The sequence below is a fragment of the Vulpes vulpes genome, chromosome 10, assembly GCF_048418805.1.
Source record: "Vulpes vulpes isolate BD-2025 chromosome 10, VulVul3, whole genome shotgun sequence".
In the NCBI taxonomy this organism is placed as follows: Eukaryota; Metazoa; Chordata; class Mammalia; order Carnivora; family Canidae; genus Vulpes; species Vulpes vulpes.
Genome location: NC_132789.1, coordinates 6,222,825 through 6,242,706, shown reverse-complemented (window position 1 = coordinate 6,242,706; position 19,882 = coordinate 6,222,825). Strand labels below are relative to the sequence as shown.

The following is a 19,882-nucleotide window of genomic DNA, read 5'->3' as shown; positions in this document are numbered from 1 at the left end:
ACCTGATACTGAGCCAGTAGTCACCAGGGTCATGATGGTCAATGAATGAAACACAATTTTGCTCTCACTGACTTACAGTCATCAGACAAGGATGGTGTCATTACAGACCATGACAAGTGAACATGGCAGATGCAATGGGGCCTGAGAGAATTGTGAGGGGACCCACAGTAGACTGTGGGAGCAGAAAACCTTGTTGTTGTTTTTTAAGATTTTTATTTATTTATTCATGAGAGACACAGAGAGAGAGAGAGAGAAAGAGGCAGAGACACAGTCAGAGGGAGAAGCAGGCTCCATGCAGGGAGCCCAACGTGGGACTTGATCCTGGGTCTCCAGGATCAGTCCCTGGACTGAAGGTGGCGTTAAACCGCTGAGCCACTGGGCTGCCCAGAAAGCCCTCTTGTAAGAGCCATTTACACTGAGACCCAAAGGACCAAAGGGCAGCTGGTGACGAGGACAAGCACTGCAGGCAAGCAAGTACCAGCAGGTGCAAAGGCCCTGGGGAAGAGATTGCATGTCTGAAGAGCTGAGTGGCAATGCTGGTGGCCAAAGCTAGTGGCCAAAGCAGAGTGGGCAAGGGGCAGCAGGATCTTGAGCTGGGAGCAAGCCTAGACCACATAGGGCCTAAATGCCCAGGAAGAAGGTTGGATTTTCCTCTGAAGGGACAATAAGAGCCTCGAGATCTCTACATGTAGGGCCTGCATGGAGCAGAAGGAGGATCAGGCCAAGGAGACCAGGAAGGGGTGCCAGAGAAGAAAGCCATACTGCACACCTACAGGAGGGCAGGTGTGCACGATGCAAATGAGGCAGGCCAGAGGGAAAGGAATTATAACAGAAACCCTGATGACTGAGTGACTGGGAAGCTCCAGAGAGTAAAAGAAAGATGAGCTGGAATGTCTGGGTTCCAACAAGGCACATCACTTATAGCTCTGGAAGCAACATTGACCTCTCTCAGCCTTCACGTGCTCACCTGCATGTTTTCTACATTCCCACCTCTCTAACAAGCTGTGCATACAACACACAGGAGGAAATCACATGAGCCCACAAAATAGGATCCTTCCCAATGGGCAGGCCTGGGACCGAGACCACTCAGCTTCCTCCTTGACCTGCCGGAGCCACTTTGAAAACCAGGCGCTCCCTACCAAAGCTGCTACACACATTCCAAGCATGGGCAGCCACATCCTGGGGGTACCCCCAACAGGTGTGCGGGCCCAGGCTTGTCAGGAGGGCGGCTCCACAGGTGGCAGGACAACCAGACGCTATGAGGCTATTTAAAAGTCTAAGACATACTGGTGACTGGAAAAGGAAAGTGACAATCTGTACAGTGCAAGACACATACAAAAATGTTCACAGGAGCTTTATTCATAAGAGCCCCAAACTGGAAACAATTGAGATGTCCATCAATAGTAGAATAGAGAGAGAAAGTGAGGTACTAGCACGCAGTGGAATACTACACAGCAGTGAAGAATGAGCTACAGGCTCCACTTGGAGCTCACCAAGTCAGTTACTTCTCCGGCTCTCCTCTTCCCTCTCCTGCCGGACCTGCGGTGAGGTATCACAAGACCATCTGGAGGTCCTGGGCACCAGGCGTGTGCCCCTGCAAACATCCCACAGCCATGTGCAAGGCAGGGCATGGGCTCAGCTGCTGGGACGACAGGATACCACCAATGTCTCCCAAAAAGGCATTCCTTAGACACAAGTGTGTGCATGGATGTGTGCATGCAGGCTGGGACTGAAATCAGGTGGCAGTGGGATCCGAAAGAGACACAAACACATTTGCTATTTGCTTTCTGAGCACCTGTCCTGTTACAGGCTCTGGGCCAGGGCATCAAGACCTGAGTTCATTTAATCCTTGGTGGTAGTAGTGGCAGGGACAGATTCTGCTCCTAGAGAAAACAGGTGGAAAGAATGGTGTGAGGGACCGGGGAGCGTGGATCTGGAGAAAAGAAATCTACATCTGTAACCCAGCCACATCGTTCCCCTTTGGGGTGCCCCTGGCTTTAACATTTAAGCCGGAGAACAAAGTGGTCAAGAGCTTGGGCTCTGAACCCAGATTTCCCAGACTCATTCTCTGCTTTGTTGTTTATCTGCCATTGACCTTGGGTCTGTTTTCTCACTTGCAAGACGGGGGATCATGTGCAGCCTTCACGGCTCTTATGACGGTAGAGGGGCTAATCTATGTGAAGTGCTCATAACAGGCCTGGCTCAGAGTAAGAGTTTCCACATGTTAGCTGCCATTTTATCCACACAATGGAAATGTCAGTCCTCCGTGTTCCAGAGGATGGTGCTAAGATAAAGTACAAGAGTAGTTATAAAAGTGTCTGGAGAACTCAAAAGAAGGTAATGCACTTTTAACAGATCCACAGACCTTTTAAAATCTGGAAGAGTTCTGAGCAAATGTAGCTACCTGGCAATCCAGGATCCTTGGATCTAGATTCTCTGGAGCTTGTGTTTGGTCAAGGGCAGGAAGAAATAAGTCCAAGGTTGGTCACCGGAGCAGAGAAACGGTTAAACAGATAAGGTCCTTCCACACCATGGGAAACCATGTACTGCTGGCCAAAAGGCTAAACTACAACTGTTAAAAAAAGGTAAGTGACAAAGTCATAGCAGCATATTCACAATGGCGCAAAGGCAGAAACAGCCCGAATGTCCATTAACTGCTGAATGGATAAACCAATTGTGGTCTATCTGCAGGATGGAATATTAACCACCCGTACAAAGGAGTGTAGCTCTGACAACCTGCTACAATTGAGCAAGGTTGTGATTAACCTTGAAAACACAAGCTAAAAGAATGAGAGAAGCCAGACACAAAAGGCCACACAGTGGGTGATTCCATTTACAGGACATGTCCAGAATGCAGAGCACATTGGTGGCTGAGGGGACAGACAGGTGAGTGGATGGAAAATGACCCCTAACAGGTACAGGGTCTCCTTCGGGAGTGGTGAAAATGTATTGGAACGAAATAGAGGTGATGGCTGCCTAATGCTGTGAATAAATGATGTACTAAATGCTACTGATCTGTACACTTTATTATTTTTTAAGATTTTATTTATTTATTCATGAGACACAGAGAGAGGCAGAGACATAAGCAAAGGGAGAAGCAGGCTCCATGCAGGGAGCCCGATGTGGGACTTGATCCCGGTACCCTGGGATCATGCCCTGAGCTGAAGGCAGATGCTCAACCACTGAGCCACCCAGGCGTCCTTATATTAGTTTTTTAAGACCCAACAACTAGGGTGCTTGGGTGGCTCAGTTAGTTAAGCATCTGCCTTTGGCTCAGGTTGTGGTCCCAGGGTCCTGGGATCAAGCCCCACATCGGGCTCCCTGTTGTGAGAAACCTGCTTCTTCCCCTCACCGCCTCTGCTGCTCCTCCTGCTTGTGCTCTCTTGCTATCTGTCAAATAAATAAAATCTTAAAAAAAAAAAAGACCCCACACACCCATACTGTCTGCACCTGTTAATCTCTAAAGACAAAAACGTCCCAAGAAGACTGAGGCACTTGCTCCAAACCTCACTGCTAGTCTGTGGCCACATGGGAGCTACATACAGGTGTCCTGATAGCAGACCAGCATGTTCTTCACCCCATGAAAACCAGAAAGGTACTTTCCATACTGGATGAGGATGACCGGGATGGCTAGCATTTACTGAACATGGGCAGTGACCGGGCTGAGTGCTTATAGGGGGACGATGCTGGCAGGCAGACACCCTCAGGTCCCTGTGTCCACCTGCACCCCTTTTCAATATGCTTTTGCCACTGACCAGGCACCGGGGGGCCATTAGGCTGGCAGGCTTTAAGGGCAGGAAACTGAATGTCACTCACACTCCAGGGCTCACAGCCCTCCACAGGCTCTGCCCGAGTCCCACACCCTTGCTGCACTTCCCCCTTTCCCTGTCCTGCTTCCTTGACCCCCCAACAGTCTCCTCTGGGGGTGCTCCCTTAATAAATCACCTGCATAGGAACTGTCATCTCAGATCTCCTTCTGGAAGACTCTAATCTAAACTGTACTTAGAAAAAAAAAAAAACTGTACTTAGTTCCTTGTATCCTCAGAATATCTCATGAAATCGGATTCCTGTTGTCCCCACTGCAGAACCGAAGAAATGTGGGTTACTCAATAGCTAGTTGACTGATGCAAGGCCACCCAACTGGTTAGTGGCACTACCAGGACTCATACTCAGTCTTGGCTGCAGAGCCCACTCTTGCAACCACTGCCATGCCACTTGCCTCCTGTGGCCCAAGATTCTTATGTTATCAGCAAGTATACTGGGTAGAACAGCATCCCCCCAAATTTATGTCCACCTGGAACCTCAGAATGTGATCTTACGTGAAAACAGGGTCTCTGCAGATAGTTACGATGAGGTCACGCTGCATGAGAGTGGGTCCTACTCCTAACACTGGTGTCCTTATAAGAGAAAGGAAAGCTTCAGACACAGACACAGAGGTGGCCACATGGCAGCCTGAGAGTGGAGAGGCTGGAGGGGCACAGCCATAAGCCAAGGAACCCTAGCAGCTGCCAGCAGCTGAGCAAGGCAAGGCAGGAACCTCCCCTAGAGTCTTTGCATGGAGCATGGCCCTGCTGACACCTTGATTTTAGAGTTTAGGCCTTTAGATCTGAGAGAGAGCACATTTCTGTGGTTTCAAGTACCCCGGTTTGTGCTGCTTTCTTAGAGCAGCCCTAAGAAGCTAATCCATCAACCTTTGGAGAAAGGCCCAGAGAGGGTACACAGCCAGTTTTTTACTGAGCTAAAATTCATACCAGTCACTTTTGGCTTCCACGTAAGGTTTCAACTAGGAGGGAGCTCTCTTACTGGACAGCGGCAAGTCTGATGCTGTAGTTAGTTTTCCCATCAACAATCCTGGGAGCCAGGAGTTGCCAATCCCATGCACAGGTGATGGAAGCGGTTAGTCTCCTTCCCAAGATGACCCGGTAGGTATGGGTGGGGCTGGGACTGGTGCACTCAGGTGCACCTCACTGCACTACTCACTCTCCTTACAAAGGGCTGCTCTACCCAGCAGTCTCAGAACACACTGCCTTGTATTTTTTGAGACACTGCTGTTCTAGGCTGCTCTTCAGAAGGTGGGTATGTGGTCAGTCTCCCTCCTCTTCTGGTGACAGAGCCCAAGAGCTGTTTCCAGACCCCTGAACATAGCCCCACACCCCTGTCTCCCCAGTCCAATGGCTTTGATCCCTGTGAGTCACTTCTACATAGGTGAACCAGTAGCGTTTCACCTTGCCCTCCAGCTGACAAGACAGATTTCCAAAAATGAAGGACAGAGATGCACTTTTGAATCTGTAGACATCCAGGGAGCAGGATGCAGCAGATGGTTGAAGGGGCTCTGAGCGCAGCATCCCAGCCCGTACTGGTCTATCGATCACAGTGGTACGCAGGGCCAGCCCCCTTACATAGGTTCCCCTGGCCCATGCACCCCACACCACACAGTGACGCCCCTCAGTGTGCAGTCAGGCCCTGGCACGCTGCTCAAGGTGGTACCTAGCACAAGGTCTAACTTCTTGGGCTCCACCTCTTCACAGGGACCCCTCTGCCAGACGTCTGTTCCTCTCACAGGTGGAAGAAACACTTTTGTCCTTGCTGTGTTCCCATGGTTTCCCATGCAAAATAAAAATAACCGTGAAAGGCATGCCTGGCATCTGCCCAGTCTCTCCACTTGGGTGGGGGCTGGTGCTGACTGGGAAGCCCAAGTCTCCCTGAACTAACCCTTTGGGAGCCTGACCCGCGCTAGGTGCCAATTAAGTGTGTCTCAGATGGTGGCCGTGAGGGCTGTTTCATGGTAAGCCAGCAGGGATCTGGAGAGCTGAGGCAAAGCCCTCCCACATGGAGCGTGCTGCACGCACACAGAAGCAATTGTATGCAGAGGGGCAGGCCTGGGTGCTTGGGGCCATGGCCCAAGGTCCCTGAGGCCTCTGTGGTGGCACTGGGGCAGGAAAGAGGGTTCCCAGGTCACCCTCAGAGGCCACGGGGTACCTTGCCGAAGTGTCACAGGCAGACAGCTGTGGATTCTAAAATATATTCAATGTACTTCCCATACGACCCAGCAATTACACTCCCAGGTAGATACCCCACAGCACTGAAACCACAAGTCTGCACAAAAACCAGTACTGGAATGTTCACAGCAGCACTATTCACAATAGCTAAGAGTTGGAAACAACCCAAGTATCCATTGATAGATGAATGGGCAAACAGAAAATGTGGCCTCTCTGTGCAATGGAGTATCATCCAGCCACAAAAAAGAATGAGGCCCTGGGACGCCTGGGTGGCTCAGTAGTTGAACAATCTGTCTTCGGCTCAGGGTGAGATCCTGGGATCCGGGATCGAGTCCCACATCAGGCTCCTTGCAGGGAGCCTGCTTCCCCCTCTACCTGTGTGTCTCTCTCTCTCTGTGTCTCTCATGAATAAATAAATAAATCTTAAAAAAAAAAAAAAAGAAAAAAGAATGAGGCCCTGACACGTTGTTAACAATGTGGATGAAGCGTGAGGACACCATGCTGAGTGAAAGATGCCAGATGTGAAAGACCACATGTTAATCAATTCCATTTATGAAACATCCAGAACAGGCAAATGTACAGAGGCACAGAGTGATTGCTTGTGGCTGAGGGTGGGATGGCAGTGGGAGGGACTGGGTAGTTGTAATTAAAGGGGATGGTGTTTCTTTTTAAGGTGACAAAAAAACATTCTAAAATTGTGATGGTTGCACAATTCTGAATATACTAAAAGCCACTGAATGGTACACTCTAAATGGGCGTGGAGATATCTCAATGAGGCTGTTAGAAAACAAGTAATGGCCAATGTTTATCTAGTGCTTACTATGTGCTAAGCACTTTACATATATTAACTCATTTAATCCTCATAATAATATTCATATTTTACAACTAAGGAAACTGATTTATGTTAAGATAAATAATCTGGCCACAGGTGGAATCCGGTGGAGCTCAGATTGGACTCAGGCAGTCTGGCCTCTGAGTTCATGGTTTTAACTCCAATGCTCTACTGCCTTCATGTTCTTTATTAAAAATTAATTAATTAATTAATTTAGAGAGAATGCACATATGAGTGAAGGAAGGGCAGAGGGAGAGAGAGAGAGAATCTTAAGCAGACTCGATGTCCAGCTTGGAGCCCAATGCAGCTTGATCTCAGGACCCTGAGATCATGACCTGATCTGAAATCAAGAGTCAGATACCTAACCTACTGAACTACCCTGCCTTACTGTTCTTACAAAAGGAAGGAACAGATCTATACAAATATGGAAATTGTGCAAGATATAGTAAGTGAAAAAAATCAAGGAGCTCTATATGCAATGTGGCATCCTGAACTGGATCCTGGAACAGAAAAAAGGACATTAATCTAAAATATGGTGAAATCCAGACAAAGACTGCGGATTGGTTAATAGTAACATACCAATGTGGGTTCCTTAGCTGTGACCCATTACCATGGTAATGTAAGATGTCATTACGAGAGAATACTGCCAGGAGCATTATGGGAACTCTCTGTATTATCTTTGCAACTTTTCTATAAATCTAAAATTATTCCAAAATAAAAACGTATGTTAAAAATATAGAACAGGGATCCCTGGGTGGCTCAGCGGTTCAGCACCTGCCTTCGGCCCAGGGCGTGATCCCAGAGTCCTGGGATCAAGTCCCACATCGCGTTCCCTGTGTGGAGCCTGCTTCTCCCTCTGCCTGTGTCTCTGCCTCTCTCTCTCTCTCTGTCTCTCATGAATAAATAAATAAAATCTTTAAAAATAATTTAAAAATTAAAAGTACAAATGTAAAACAAACAAAAAAACAACAACCAAGGTGTGGAACAGTCTAGAATATGTTACCATTTGTGAGGGGGTGAAAAAGGATATTCTCCTTCTGCATTTGTGTAAATATATACATTCAAACATGCACAGAAAATCTGCAGAGAGTAGGGGGTTTCTAGGGTACCATCTAGGCAGACTGCTTGGGAACAGGAAGGAATCAGGAGTGGAAGGGAGACCAAGCTCTTCACCATAAATACTTTTGCATTATTTTATTAAAAAGAAAAAAGTAACATGCGTGCATCTTATTTTTTACTTTGAAAATTTTTCATTATTTTTTTCTCTAGAATGTAAAACATTGGAGAAATTGCTGTCAATGTCCTCAAGTCTTGAGGCTGGACACTGGGGCTTCAGCTGTAGAACTGCTCAGGTTCAAGCTTCCTTTAACAGGAAACATTAACTCAGATGCTCAAGTAATTTTTTCTGCTATTCAGCTTTCCAGCTGTATGCAATTTTTTGAGAGCAAAAACTCAGATTTCGCTCCCACCTGAATCCAGATCTGGGGCCCTCGGGCAGGTGTGCCATGTGTGCAACCATCCTCAACTGCTTATGTCTACCTGCTGGAGCAGGCTCATACCTTCAGATTGTCACCTGCCTCACATCTCCCAGGGCTCACTGGGCCAGGAGCTGCAGGGTTGGGGCTGGCCTCTCCTCCCCTCATACATGGATATGGCTTTACTAACCCACTGGTCATATTCTAGATATTTACTGGGGTTTTTTTTTCCTGCTTTATTCTATCAATCACTGAGAGGCATGTTGAAATCTCCCACTATGACTGTGGATGTGTTTTTCTTGTTTACTTGTCCACTTTTTATTTATTTATTTTTATTATTATTTTTAAATTTATTTATTCATTCATTAGAGACACAGGGAGAGAGAGAGGCAGAGACACAGGCAGAGGGAGAAGCAGGCTCCACGCAGGGAGCCCCATGTGGGACTTGATCCTGGGTCCCCAGAACCAGGCCCTGGTCTGAAGGCGGCGCTAAACCACTGAGCCACCCGGGCTGCCCCACTTGTCCACTTTTTAAATGAGTATAATAAAAGTATACAATTTTGGTGGTTTTTAGTATGTTCAGAGAGTTGTGCAACTGTCACCACTATGTTTTCATCAACCCCGCAAAAGTAACCTCATACCCATTAGTAGTCGCTCCTCTTTCCTGACCTCCTTCCAGCCCCTGGCAACCACTAATCTACTTTCTGTCCATAGAGTTGCCTACGCTGGGCATATTTCTGTTCACTTTTGATTTATAAACTCTGAGGCTAAATTATTAGGTATGCGGAAACTGAAAATAATATTTTCTTGATGAATTGAACTTTTTATCATTATGATTTGTGCCTTAAAGTTTATTTTGTCTTATATCTGTATAGCTACACTAGCTTTCTTTTGGTTAGTGTTTGTACAGTATATCTTTTCTCAGCCTTCTGCTTTCAACCTTTACAAGAGAGGTATCTTAGAAACAACAGAGTTGAATTTTTAAAATACTTTTTGACAATCTTTATCTAGGACTTTTAGTCCATTTATATTTAATATAACCTCCAGTACAATTGGTTTAAATCTCCTATCCACAATCTACTCCTTTTCTGCTTTGTTACACTTGTTCTGTTTGTTTTTTGCTTTCATTCAAGAGACTGAGTGTGTACCATTATGCCATTGTGATATTGCAATATGGTAAGAAATATATATATTTTTAGATAACATGATTGAATATATATACACATGTACGTATATACATGTGGTCTTTGACCTATCTTCTTGGCACAGAGTTCCTAAGACTCTTGTGATTTCCTGATAGGGATGAGAGGAGTGTCTTTTGTTGTCCTAACAAGCCTCTTTCCACCGTATCTGAGTTTATGATAATGAGGTGACTCTTGGTGGTCTCCCTAGAGAGCTTCAGGATGGGGTCTGGTTACCAGAGGAACAAACCATGTGATGAGTGATTAGAGGGCTAGAACTTGCAGCCTTAACCCCTCACCTCTGAGGAGGGGAGGAGGGGCTGGAGGCTGAGCTAATCACCAATGGCTAATGATTTGATCATCCATGCCTACATAATGGAACCTCCATCAGTGTTTGGGATTTAGAGAGCTTCCAGGTTGATGAATGAATATACCCATGTCCACAAAGGGTGCTGCACCCTAATTCCACTGGGATAGAAATTTCTGAACTTGGAAATTTTCCAGAGACCTCATCTATATACCTTTCTTCTTCTGGCTGTTCATCTGTATACTTTATAATATTCTTTGTATCCTTTATTAGTCAGTAATAGTGTTTCTCTGAGTTTTATGAGCCATTCCAGAAAGTATTAAGCTTGGGGTCTGGAGCTATGGGAACCTCTGACTTTGTAGCCAAGTTAGATAGATGTGAGTATCCTGGGGACCTGTTACCTGCCAACTGACACCTAAATTCAGGGCAGTTCATTGGACCGATCCCATAACATGTGGAATCTGATGCTAACTCCAGGTAGATGATGCTATGCGCCAAATTAAATTATTTGTGCCTGGAGAGTTGGAAAATTGGTTGGTGTGGGGGAAAAAGAAACCATCTACTTGGTGTCAGAGTGTTTTAAGGAGAAGGTGGAAAGGAGCTCTTCTGCCACTGTGGAAGGGAGATGCAGGCCCTAGCACGCGCCTCTTAGCCTCCAACCTGGCAGTCCAGAGCACCAGGCAGAGAGCAGGCACTTCAGTGATAAAATGAGTTTATAAAGGGCCAATGAATGAGCAGTGTTCTGTCTGGAATCATTAGCTCTTAGGTGCCAGAATAACACAGTGGCCCATTTGTGGGGTTGGGCATGATTCCCATTTGGTAGCCCCAGATCAAGGGGTCTCAGAGAGATACAAGCCTTCCTTCAGGGGGCTGACTTCAGCAGACCTGAGCTCCAGTCCTGACTTCACCACTAACTTGCTCTGTGACCTTGGACATCCCACTGCACTGCCCCTAGCCTCATTTTTTCTCATCTGTTCAATAAGGAGGCTGGACTGAATAACCAAAAATTCAGTAATAACAGTTAACACTTGCTGCATGTATATACCAGGTACTAATCTAAGTGATCTAGATATTAATTCACTGAATCCTCACAACAACCTTATGAGTGACACACGGTTATTTTTCCCATTTTTATCTGGAGAGGAACTTAGGCACACAAGGTCAAGTGACTTGATCAAGGTCATTTAGGAGGTAAGTAGTGGGTTACTTACCTTAGGAGGCCTAGCTCTGGAGCCAATGCTTGCAACCACTAAGACTTTTGCTTTCATTACACAGATCACATGTAAACCAAGGAAACCCAAGGAAAACATAATTCCAGCACCTACATCAAAATATCCTCTTTTCTCAGTCCTTACAGTCCTTATCAGTATGCTACTTTAGTCTTACAGAGAAGTTACTATGGTTCTGAACTTCAGTTTCCATGCAAGCCCATCTCTCACCCCATTCAGCAGGAGGAGAGGGCTTATGTGGGGACCCAGGGAGTTTCTTCAAACAGGAGACAGAGGTCTGAGATTCCTGGGGCAACAGGCAGCCTCCGATTGGGAAGGAGGCTGTGAGGGAGAAAAGAGCTGATGCAGCCCATGGGGCCCAGGCTAAATCCCATTCCAGTCTTTGCTTCCCTGAAACCAGCAGAGGGCCTGGAGTAAAAGTTCTAGATAACTGTCTGCAGGATGAATGACAGTTCAGGGGTTCCAGTGCCATTCTGATCTGGTTTACCATCCTGGGTTGCTCACTGTGCAACATGGGCCTCTGGCAGGAGTCCAGTATCTTTCCAGCACACTTAGAATAAAATCTAAACCTTGGTCTCCAAGGGGCACGTGATCTGACTCCTGCTGACCCCTCTGACCTCATCTTTTAACCACATTTGGCCCCGATCATCTTCTGTTATATTGGCCTTCCTGGCTTCATATAAAACTCCTGCCTCAGAGCCTTTGAACTTGCTTCTCTCCCAAGATATTTGCATGGCTCAGTCCATCACTTCGAGGGTTCAAATGTCACCTTATCAGAGAAGCCTTCCTTGATCACTGTGTCTACAGAAGTCCCCTACCAAATCACCTCTATCATATCCCCCAGTATGGGTCCTTCCAGAGCACTGGTCACAAGCTGGAACCATGCCATCTGTTTGTTTACATATCTATCATCCTGCTCCTCCGCACTAGAACATATGCTTCATGAGGGCGTATGTTTCATCCACTGGGCATTCCTCATGCCTATGATCACAGTGGGAGCAGCCTTCTCCTAACTTCCCAGGCTGGCCCCTCCTCTTACCTTCATGCTTCTGGAACTCCTCCTCAGAGAAACTGGCATCCTTGTGCGAGAGGTTGGTCATGAGCTGCTTGTTCTCCTCCTGCAGCTGGGCGATCTGGGAAAGGAGGTCCTGTGCCTCCCCCCGCCATACATCCTCCACCAGCTCCAGCTCCTGTGAAGGCGACGGGCCAGTGTGTGGTGGGGGGTCATAGCTTGCCCAGGGCAGCAGCCTCACCCCCCTGACCCTCGGGAGCTGCTTGGACCTGCCAGGGCTTTGGGATGTTCCCTTCCCCATGAGGGCCAGCACACCAAGAAAAGGCCACCACTAGTCCATGTGGCAACTCTGAAATAAGTAAGAGGTGTCCTTCCTCTGGGCATAGCCTGCATTTGTGCTTTAGGACTCAGCCACATTAGAACTGCCTCAAGAGCCACAACTGTAAGGTCACGGCTGGGCCACGGTGGCCCTAGCATTCCCAAACTCTCTGGAGAGGTCAGAGCCCTGATCTGTGGACAGACCCTGAGTCAGGACCAACTTGTCTCCAAGGGAGAAAGAGGCTTCAAAGACCCTGGGGAGGGCAGCCCAGGTGGCTCAGCGGTTTAGCGTTGCCTTGAGCCCAGGGCCTGATCCTGGAGACCTGGGATCGAGTCCCATGTCGGGTTTCCTGCGTGGAGCCTGCTTCTCCTTCTGCCTGTGTCTCTGCCTCTCTCTCTTTCTCTCTCTCTCTCTCTCCCTGTCTCTCATGAATAAATAAATAAAATCTTAAAAAAAAAAAAGACCCCCAGGAGGCCACCTAGCCCCAGTGTTCCCTATATGTCTGACAAGACATCTCTTTAAGCGGTCTTGGGCAACAGATTCACTTTACAACTCTGAGCCTGTTTCCCTTAGTGGGGGAGCCATAATATAAAGACTCACAGGGCTGATGTGAGGATAACTAAGATCAGTCTATTAAAATTATTTTGTGGATGGGTGTAATCAAACAAACAGAAGTGTTGACAAGGACATGAAAAAGTTGGAACCCTCAGGCCTTGCTGGTGAATATCTTAAAATGGCACAGCCACTGTGGGAAACAGTCTGGCAGCCCCTTAATGAGCAAAACAGTTGTGATCAGCAATTCCAATCCGGGGATCTGCCCAAGAGAAATGAAAACACACGTCCCCACAAAAACCTGTATGGGAATGTTCATAGCAGCATTGTTCACAGGCACCAACAAGTAGAAACCACCCAGATGTCCATCAACTGATGAACAACATTGATGGACCTTGAAAACATAATGCTAAGTGAAAGCAGCTAGGCCACACAGTGTAGGACTCCAGTGATAGGAAATATTCACAACAGGTACATCCATAAAAAGTATGGTGCTGGGGATCCCTGGGTGGTGCAGCGGTTTAGCACCTGCCTTTGGCCCAGGGCGTGATCCTGGAGACCCGGGATCGAATCCCACGTCGGGCTCCCGGTTCATGGAGCCTGCTTCTCCCTCTGCCTGTGTCTCTGCCCCCCTCTCTCTCTCTCTCTCTCTCTCTCTGTGTGACTATCATAAATAAATAAAAATTAAAAAAAAAAAAAAGTATGGTGCTTGTCTAGAGTTGGAGGGTTGGTGGGGGAATGAGGAGTGGCTGCTCATGGCTATGGGTTTTCTCTCCCAAGTAATGAAAATGTCTAAAATCGATTCTGGTGGAAGTTATACATCTCTGTGAATAGATCAAAAGCCACTGAATTAGATGCTCTAAATGAGTGAACGATATGGTATATGACTTATATTCAATAAAGATACCAAAAAAAAAAGGGAGGGTGCGTTTTGTAAAACCAGAAACTAAACATAGCACAACTGCTATTGCAATCAGGACATAATGCTGGTTTTTAAAGCATAGATACTGGAGTCTACTGACCCGAGTTTGAATCCTGTCTCTGCCACTGACTAGCTGATCCTGTAGAAGTTATTCAGTCTTTGGATGCTTTGGAAATGTGGAAAATAGTGTGATACCTACCTCTGAAGGCTGTCATGAGGATTATGTCAATGTTGGAATAGTGCCCAACACCCAGAAAATGCTAAGGATGTGTTTGCTGCATTCTGCTCCTCCTACAGCCTGTCACTAGCTTGCCCAGGTGGCCGGATAAACACGGCCTCCGTTCATCTTTTAAATAAATTCCTAAATCCCCATCTCCTTTGTCAGGAAATCTGCCGCAGTGGGGAAATGAGAGATAATAACTAAGTATTCACACAGCTGGTTCAAGGTCACCAGGCAAGGTGAAGGATCTGACCAGAGGGTGGAAGTGCTGGTGGCAGGATGGTGCAGGTGTGTGGCCCTCACAGTGGTGGGCTGGAAGCAGAGGCAGGCTATTCTATGTTGTTCATCTCTGCTCTCATCTGGCAGAGGCTGAGCACAGAAGTCTCCAGGGGGCAATGGTTGAGTGTAACTGACTGTACATCCTGCTCCCTGGAACCTGAGGCTATGTGACCTTACATGGGAAAGGACCTTGGCAGGTGTGACTCAGTGAAGGACCCTGAGATGGGGAAGGTGTCCTGGGTTACCCAGGTGGGCCCAATGTAATCACAAGGGTACTCGTAAGTAAAGAGGGAGGCTGGAGGGTCAAAGTCATAGATGATGTGGTGACAGAAGCAGAGGCCAGAGCTAGTGATTTGAAGATAGCAGTCTGGGGGCACCTGGGTGGCTCAATGGGTTAAGCGTCTGCTTTCAGCTCAGGTCATGATCCCGGGGTCCTGGAACTGAGCCCTGCATCGGGGTCCCTGCCAGCTGGGAGTCTGCTTCTCCCTCTCCCTCTGCTGCTCCCCTTGTTTGTGCTCTTTCTCTCAAAAAAAAAAAAAAAGTAGTCTGCTGGCTGTGAGGATGGAGGAAGGGGCCCCAAACCAAGGAATGCAGGTGGTGTCCAGAAACTGGGAAAGGCAAGGAAGTGGATTCTCCCCTAAAGCTGCCAGAAGGAATGAATTTCCTGACATTTTAACCCAGTGAAACCTAGGTGTAATTTTAACCTGCAGAATTTTATCTAGTTTATCTATATTGATGTGATCCATAAATATCATACTCTGCATTATCATAATAAATGTATGTTACTTCGAGCCAGTAAGCCATGGTAACTTGTTATGCAGCAATAGACTTTAACTCTCAGGGTTTCTTTTTTACTCTGCCCTAAAAAGGGGTGGGGTTATGTGTGATTCTTGCCTCTGAGCTGACCACAGCGAATTTATTCTAGCCTCCACATCATCTAAAAAGCTCTTCCAGGAAGTCACTCCTGATTGATTACCTCCTTTGCCGTTTTCAAACCCCTTATGCTGGCCTACAATGCTCAGGATAATCAGATCCCTGCATCTCCCTGATCTCACCTCTCACCTCTATTCCTTATATGCTCTATTTTAGCCACATGGGCCTTCTTTGTCTTCCTTTTTTTTTTTTTTTAAAGACTTTATTTATCTGACACACAGAGAGACAGAGAGTGCACATGGAGCACAAGCAGGGGGAGCATCAGAGGGAAAGGGAGAAGCAGATTCCCTGCTGAGCAGGGAGCCCAATGTGGGACTTGATCCCAGGACTCCAGGATCACGACTTGGGCCAAAGGCAGATGCTTAACCCATTGAGCCACTCAGGTACTCCCTTGTGTTCCTTGAACACACCAAGTACATTCCTACCTCAGGGCCTTTGCACTTGCCATCTGCTTAGAATGTCCCTCTCCCAGCTCTCTCTGTGGAGGGCACCACACTTGATTCAGATCTCAGCTCAGATACCACCTCCTCAGGGAAGCCTTCTTTGACTAGCCCCATCTATTAGACCCCCATCTTGGCCAGTCTCCTTCATATCCCTCTGTTTTATTTTCTTCATGTCATTTATCATAAGCTGAAAATTTAAATACTTTAAAAAAATATCTATCTCCTCACACCAGAATTACACCATCCAACAGAGTAGTCACAAGCCACATATGGCTGCTGAGCCTCAAAAAGTGGCTGGTCTAAACTGACACTTGCAGTAACGATTAAACATGTACCAGACTGGGGTGCCTGGGTGGCCCAGTCAGTTAGGCAGCTGCCTTTGACTCAGGTCATGATGCCAGGGTCCTGGGATCAAGCTCTATGTCAGGCTCTCTGTTCAGTGGGGAGTCTGTTTCTCCCTCTCCCTCTGTCCCTCACCCTGCTAATGCTTGTTCTCTCTAATAAAGAAATACAATCTTAAAAAAAAAAATATGCACCAGATTATAAAGACATAGAAAAAAACGCAAACTATCTCTTTAATAATTTTTTAGGTAGTTATGTGAGGTGATGGATGATAACTAAATTCACTGTGGTGATCATTGCACAATATATACAAATATCAAATCATTATGCTGTACACCTAAAATTAATACAATGTTACATGGCAATCATCTCTCAATAAAAAATAATTTTGTATGTTGATTATATATGGAAATAATATTTTACATAGACTGGGTTTGTTATGATATTAAAATGAACCTCATCTGTGTCTTTTTATTAATGTGACAAGCCACATATTTCTGTGGGACAGCATTGCACTAGAAAGTCAGGTCCATGAGGGCAAAGACCTCATCTGTTATGGTCATTGCTATCTCTCCAGTGCCCAGAACAGTGCCTGATACATAGTAGGTGCTCAATAAATATATTTGTTGAATGAGTAAATGAACATATACTGTTAACATTAGAGAGAACTGTATCTGCATAGCTGTCACTTTCTAAGCCTATCTGTAATTTTCCTGTCTTTCCAGGTACCTACCCACTATGCAAGATGAAGATCCAGCTTTCCCTGTCTCTGCACTGCCCACATCACCTGGGAGTGCATTCTGTATGCTCTGGCCCATCAACAGGGTTGCAGACTGAGCAACCAGATAGAACATGTTATGATTGTGGCCTGAGTCTGTGTGATGAGAAGAACTGAGTCTGGGGGTGTACCTGGGGGAGGGGCTGATGGAAGACAGGGTGCATGTTTTACTGGAGCCACATGTGCTGAGAGAGAGTGAGAGAGAGGGAAGGAGGGAGGAATGAACAGACAAGCTGATAAGACCAAGGACATGTTCAGAAGACTTTTGTGGAAATAACACCGTGAGGAGCCTTTGAGACTACAAGAAAAAAAAAATCAGAGGAGTCTCTCTCGATCCTAAGAATACCAAGAAAAAGGGACCGGGGCTTGGATGGGAAAAGGATTTTGTCTTCTGATTTATGAGAAATCATCCTCCGTATTTACAAACAAGGCCTGGCTCTGAACACGCTGGGGTTTACTTCCTGGCTGATAGCATTCCAGAAGTGATAAGTGCAGCTGGCTGGGAATTCCATCTGACTCCAGGCCTAGTGGCCTCTGATGGCTCCCAAGGGTGTCTCCCAGCCCAGGTGCTAGGACTTCTAAGTGACCCGGGCTAAGCCCCTTGGCCCGAGTTAGTAAGAGGCAGCCTTGTGAGAGGATTTCAAAGATCCCTTCCCCCTGTTCTCTAAGAGAGAACGGGGGTGGGGGTTGGGGGGTGGGGGTGGGGATCTGGGGTAGGAGAAGGGATGCTGGAGATGGGGGTAGGATCTCCAATTTCAGCCTATGAACACCTCACTGAGAGTCTCTCCAGGCCTAAAGACAACAGTTAACACTCCTAAGGCCCTCAAAACCCGCCACGCTCTGTCCCAAACACTTGATATAAGTTAACCAACCCTTTTCACCCCAACCCGAGGAGATGAGTGCTATTATCATTCCCATTTTACAGCTAAAGAAACTGAGGCACAGAGAAAAGAGGTGACTTGCCTAAGATCACAATGTCAGGGTTTGTATATGTGCTGCCGAAGCGGGCCCTCACAGTGGCAGGGTTTGAAACCAGGCTGTCCATCTCCAAAGTCCCTGCTCCTGGGAGCTTGACATTAATTACAGGGCTGGGGCATTTTCAAGCTCCTAGTAGGATCCTGGAAATGTTGCCTCACACTCGGGAGCTTGGGTTTCCTTCCTGACCTCAGGGCATAGGGACCTCTGAGGACAAACACCTTGGAACCTCACAACACTCTTCACAGCTCTGCCCCCAGGTTAAGACCACAGACACAGCCCCTGAGGCTATTTTCCCTGAAACACAATAGGTTATGGCCTGCCAGGGAGCTTCAGAGAGGCCAAGTGTATTTCCTGAGGCCACACAGCAAGCCAGAGCCCAGGCAAGCACCCTGATTCCTCCAAGGAAAGGCGTTTCCTCCTATTCTCTGTCCAAAGGGTCTCACAGAATCTTCCCTGGGCTGAGGTTGGGGCAGGAAACCACACATCTCCCACTTCCTTTTCCCCAGGCACCTTGTCTAGACTCCCAGCCCAATAGGGAGGCCCTGATTCATGGGCTCCAAGGGATTCCTGTTCACAGGGCAGAGGCTTAGATTGAAAGCTGCCCCAAAGCACGTCCTTCCCCCAAATCAGGGAAAAAGCACTAGAGGTACTTCCACTAGGGCTGGGATTCTCTCAGCACTGACTTGGGACAACCCTCCCCCCTCCATTTTCTTCATCTTCACATGAAGATAATTCCTGCCTCACAGAGCTCTGTGAAGATTAAAGATAACAACACCAAGGAGGGGAAAACACCTCAGGTCAATAAACTAGAAGAAACCCTGGAAAACATTTTGCAAACAGAAATCCGAAGATCGGGGGTCAGTGAGCTGGGTGGCTGGAGGTCCCATCCCCTTTACTCTGGGGGGTTCTGGGGTGAGAAGAAAGGGGCTTGACGTCACATCTTCTTGGGTAACACTGAAGGGCAGAGAGGGCTTATTTCATTTCTGGAAAATACTCTTATCCAAGCACTTTAGATATATCACACCTTAATTCTTCTAAGGTGGGTGTTACCACTATCACTATTTGACATGCCAAGAAATGAAGCACAGAGAAGTTGAGTCCCCTAGCGAAGATCACACAGCCACTACGCGGTGCAGGTAGGGCTGGAACTCAGATCTGACTCCAAAGAACACCTTGGCGGTCGGTATATGCCAGGTGGCGCTGGCTGGACCATAGAGGGCCGGGGGCCTCGCTTCCTCCCTCTTCCATCCAGTGGGGTCTCTTCCCAGGAGTCCCCGCGCGCACAGGTGTGCGCCCGCGGCGGCCCGCAGCTCCCGCGGCCCCATTGCCCGGATGCGCACGCCGGGGCCGCCCGCTCGCCACCCACCTTCTGGTGCTTGCGCTCCTTCTCGATGCGGTCCATCCTCTCCAGCCGCAGACGGTCCAGCTCCAGGCGCAGCTCGTCCAGCTCGGGCGCGACGTGGTGGCGGCTGACCAGCACCTCCAGGATCTCCAGCACACGCACGACCTTGGGCATGAGGCGCGCGATGGCCTCGCAGCCGTGCTGGTCGATGACCCGCTCGAACTCGTGGCCCACGAGCGACGCGATGTCGTACACGTCCATGACGGTCAGCTCGGCCACGTTCTTCTCCAGCGCCGACTCGGCCGCCGGCGCCGACCCCCGGTCCTCCTCCATGGCGCCCCGCCCGGCCTCTCCGCCACCCCGCAAACTCGTGCAACTCCCAAACTTGCGGCTGTCGAGGGCCGCGCCGGGCCGGGCCCAGCTCGCGCCGCCGCGGGCGCCGCGCGCTCAGGGGGCCCTCGGGCGGGGGCGCACCGGGCTGCGGGCGGGCGTCCGCATGGGCGGGGGCGGCGGGCGGAGCGCGGCGGCGGCGGCGGCGGCGGCGGCGGGGCGGGGCGGGGGCGAGCGGCGGCTCGGCTGGGCCCGGCGCCTGCTCCCCTGCGCCCCTGCTCCCCTACTCCCCTGCTCCCCTGCTCCCCTGCGGGCGGCGGCGGCGGCGGCGGGCAGGGCGCGCGTGCGCAGGCCCGCGGCGCCTCCCAAGTTGGGAATCCGAGTTGGGCGCAATGGAGGCGCGGAGTCC

At 48.4% G+C, this 19,882-nt stretch overlaps 1 protein-coding gene across 6 annotated transcripts in view; it reads right to left on the bottom strand.

The window, feature by feature from the left end:
• Positions 1-19,633, bottom strand: part of RILPL1 (Rab interacting lysosomal protein like 1) — a 44,577-nt gene extending 24,944 nt beyond the window's left edge. For 5 of the 6 annotated variants that reach the window (XM_072725033.1, XM_026017150.2, XM_026017151.2 and 2 more), the window contains exons 1-2: positions 19,168-19,633; positions 12,063-12,213 (exon numbers count right to left, since the gene is read on the bottom strand). In XM_072725033.1, the coding sequence (XP_072581134.1) occupies positions 12,063-12,213; positions 19,168-19,476 (460 nt within the window). In that variant the 5' untranslated portion in view covers positions 19,477-19,633. The remainder of the gene's footprint in view (positions 1-12,062; positions 12,214-19,167) is intronic. The other variant, XM_072725035.1, reaches the window with a different exon arrangement.
• Positions 19,634-19,882: the final 249 nt, after the last annotated feature.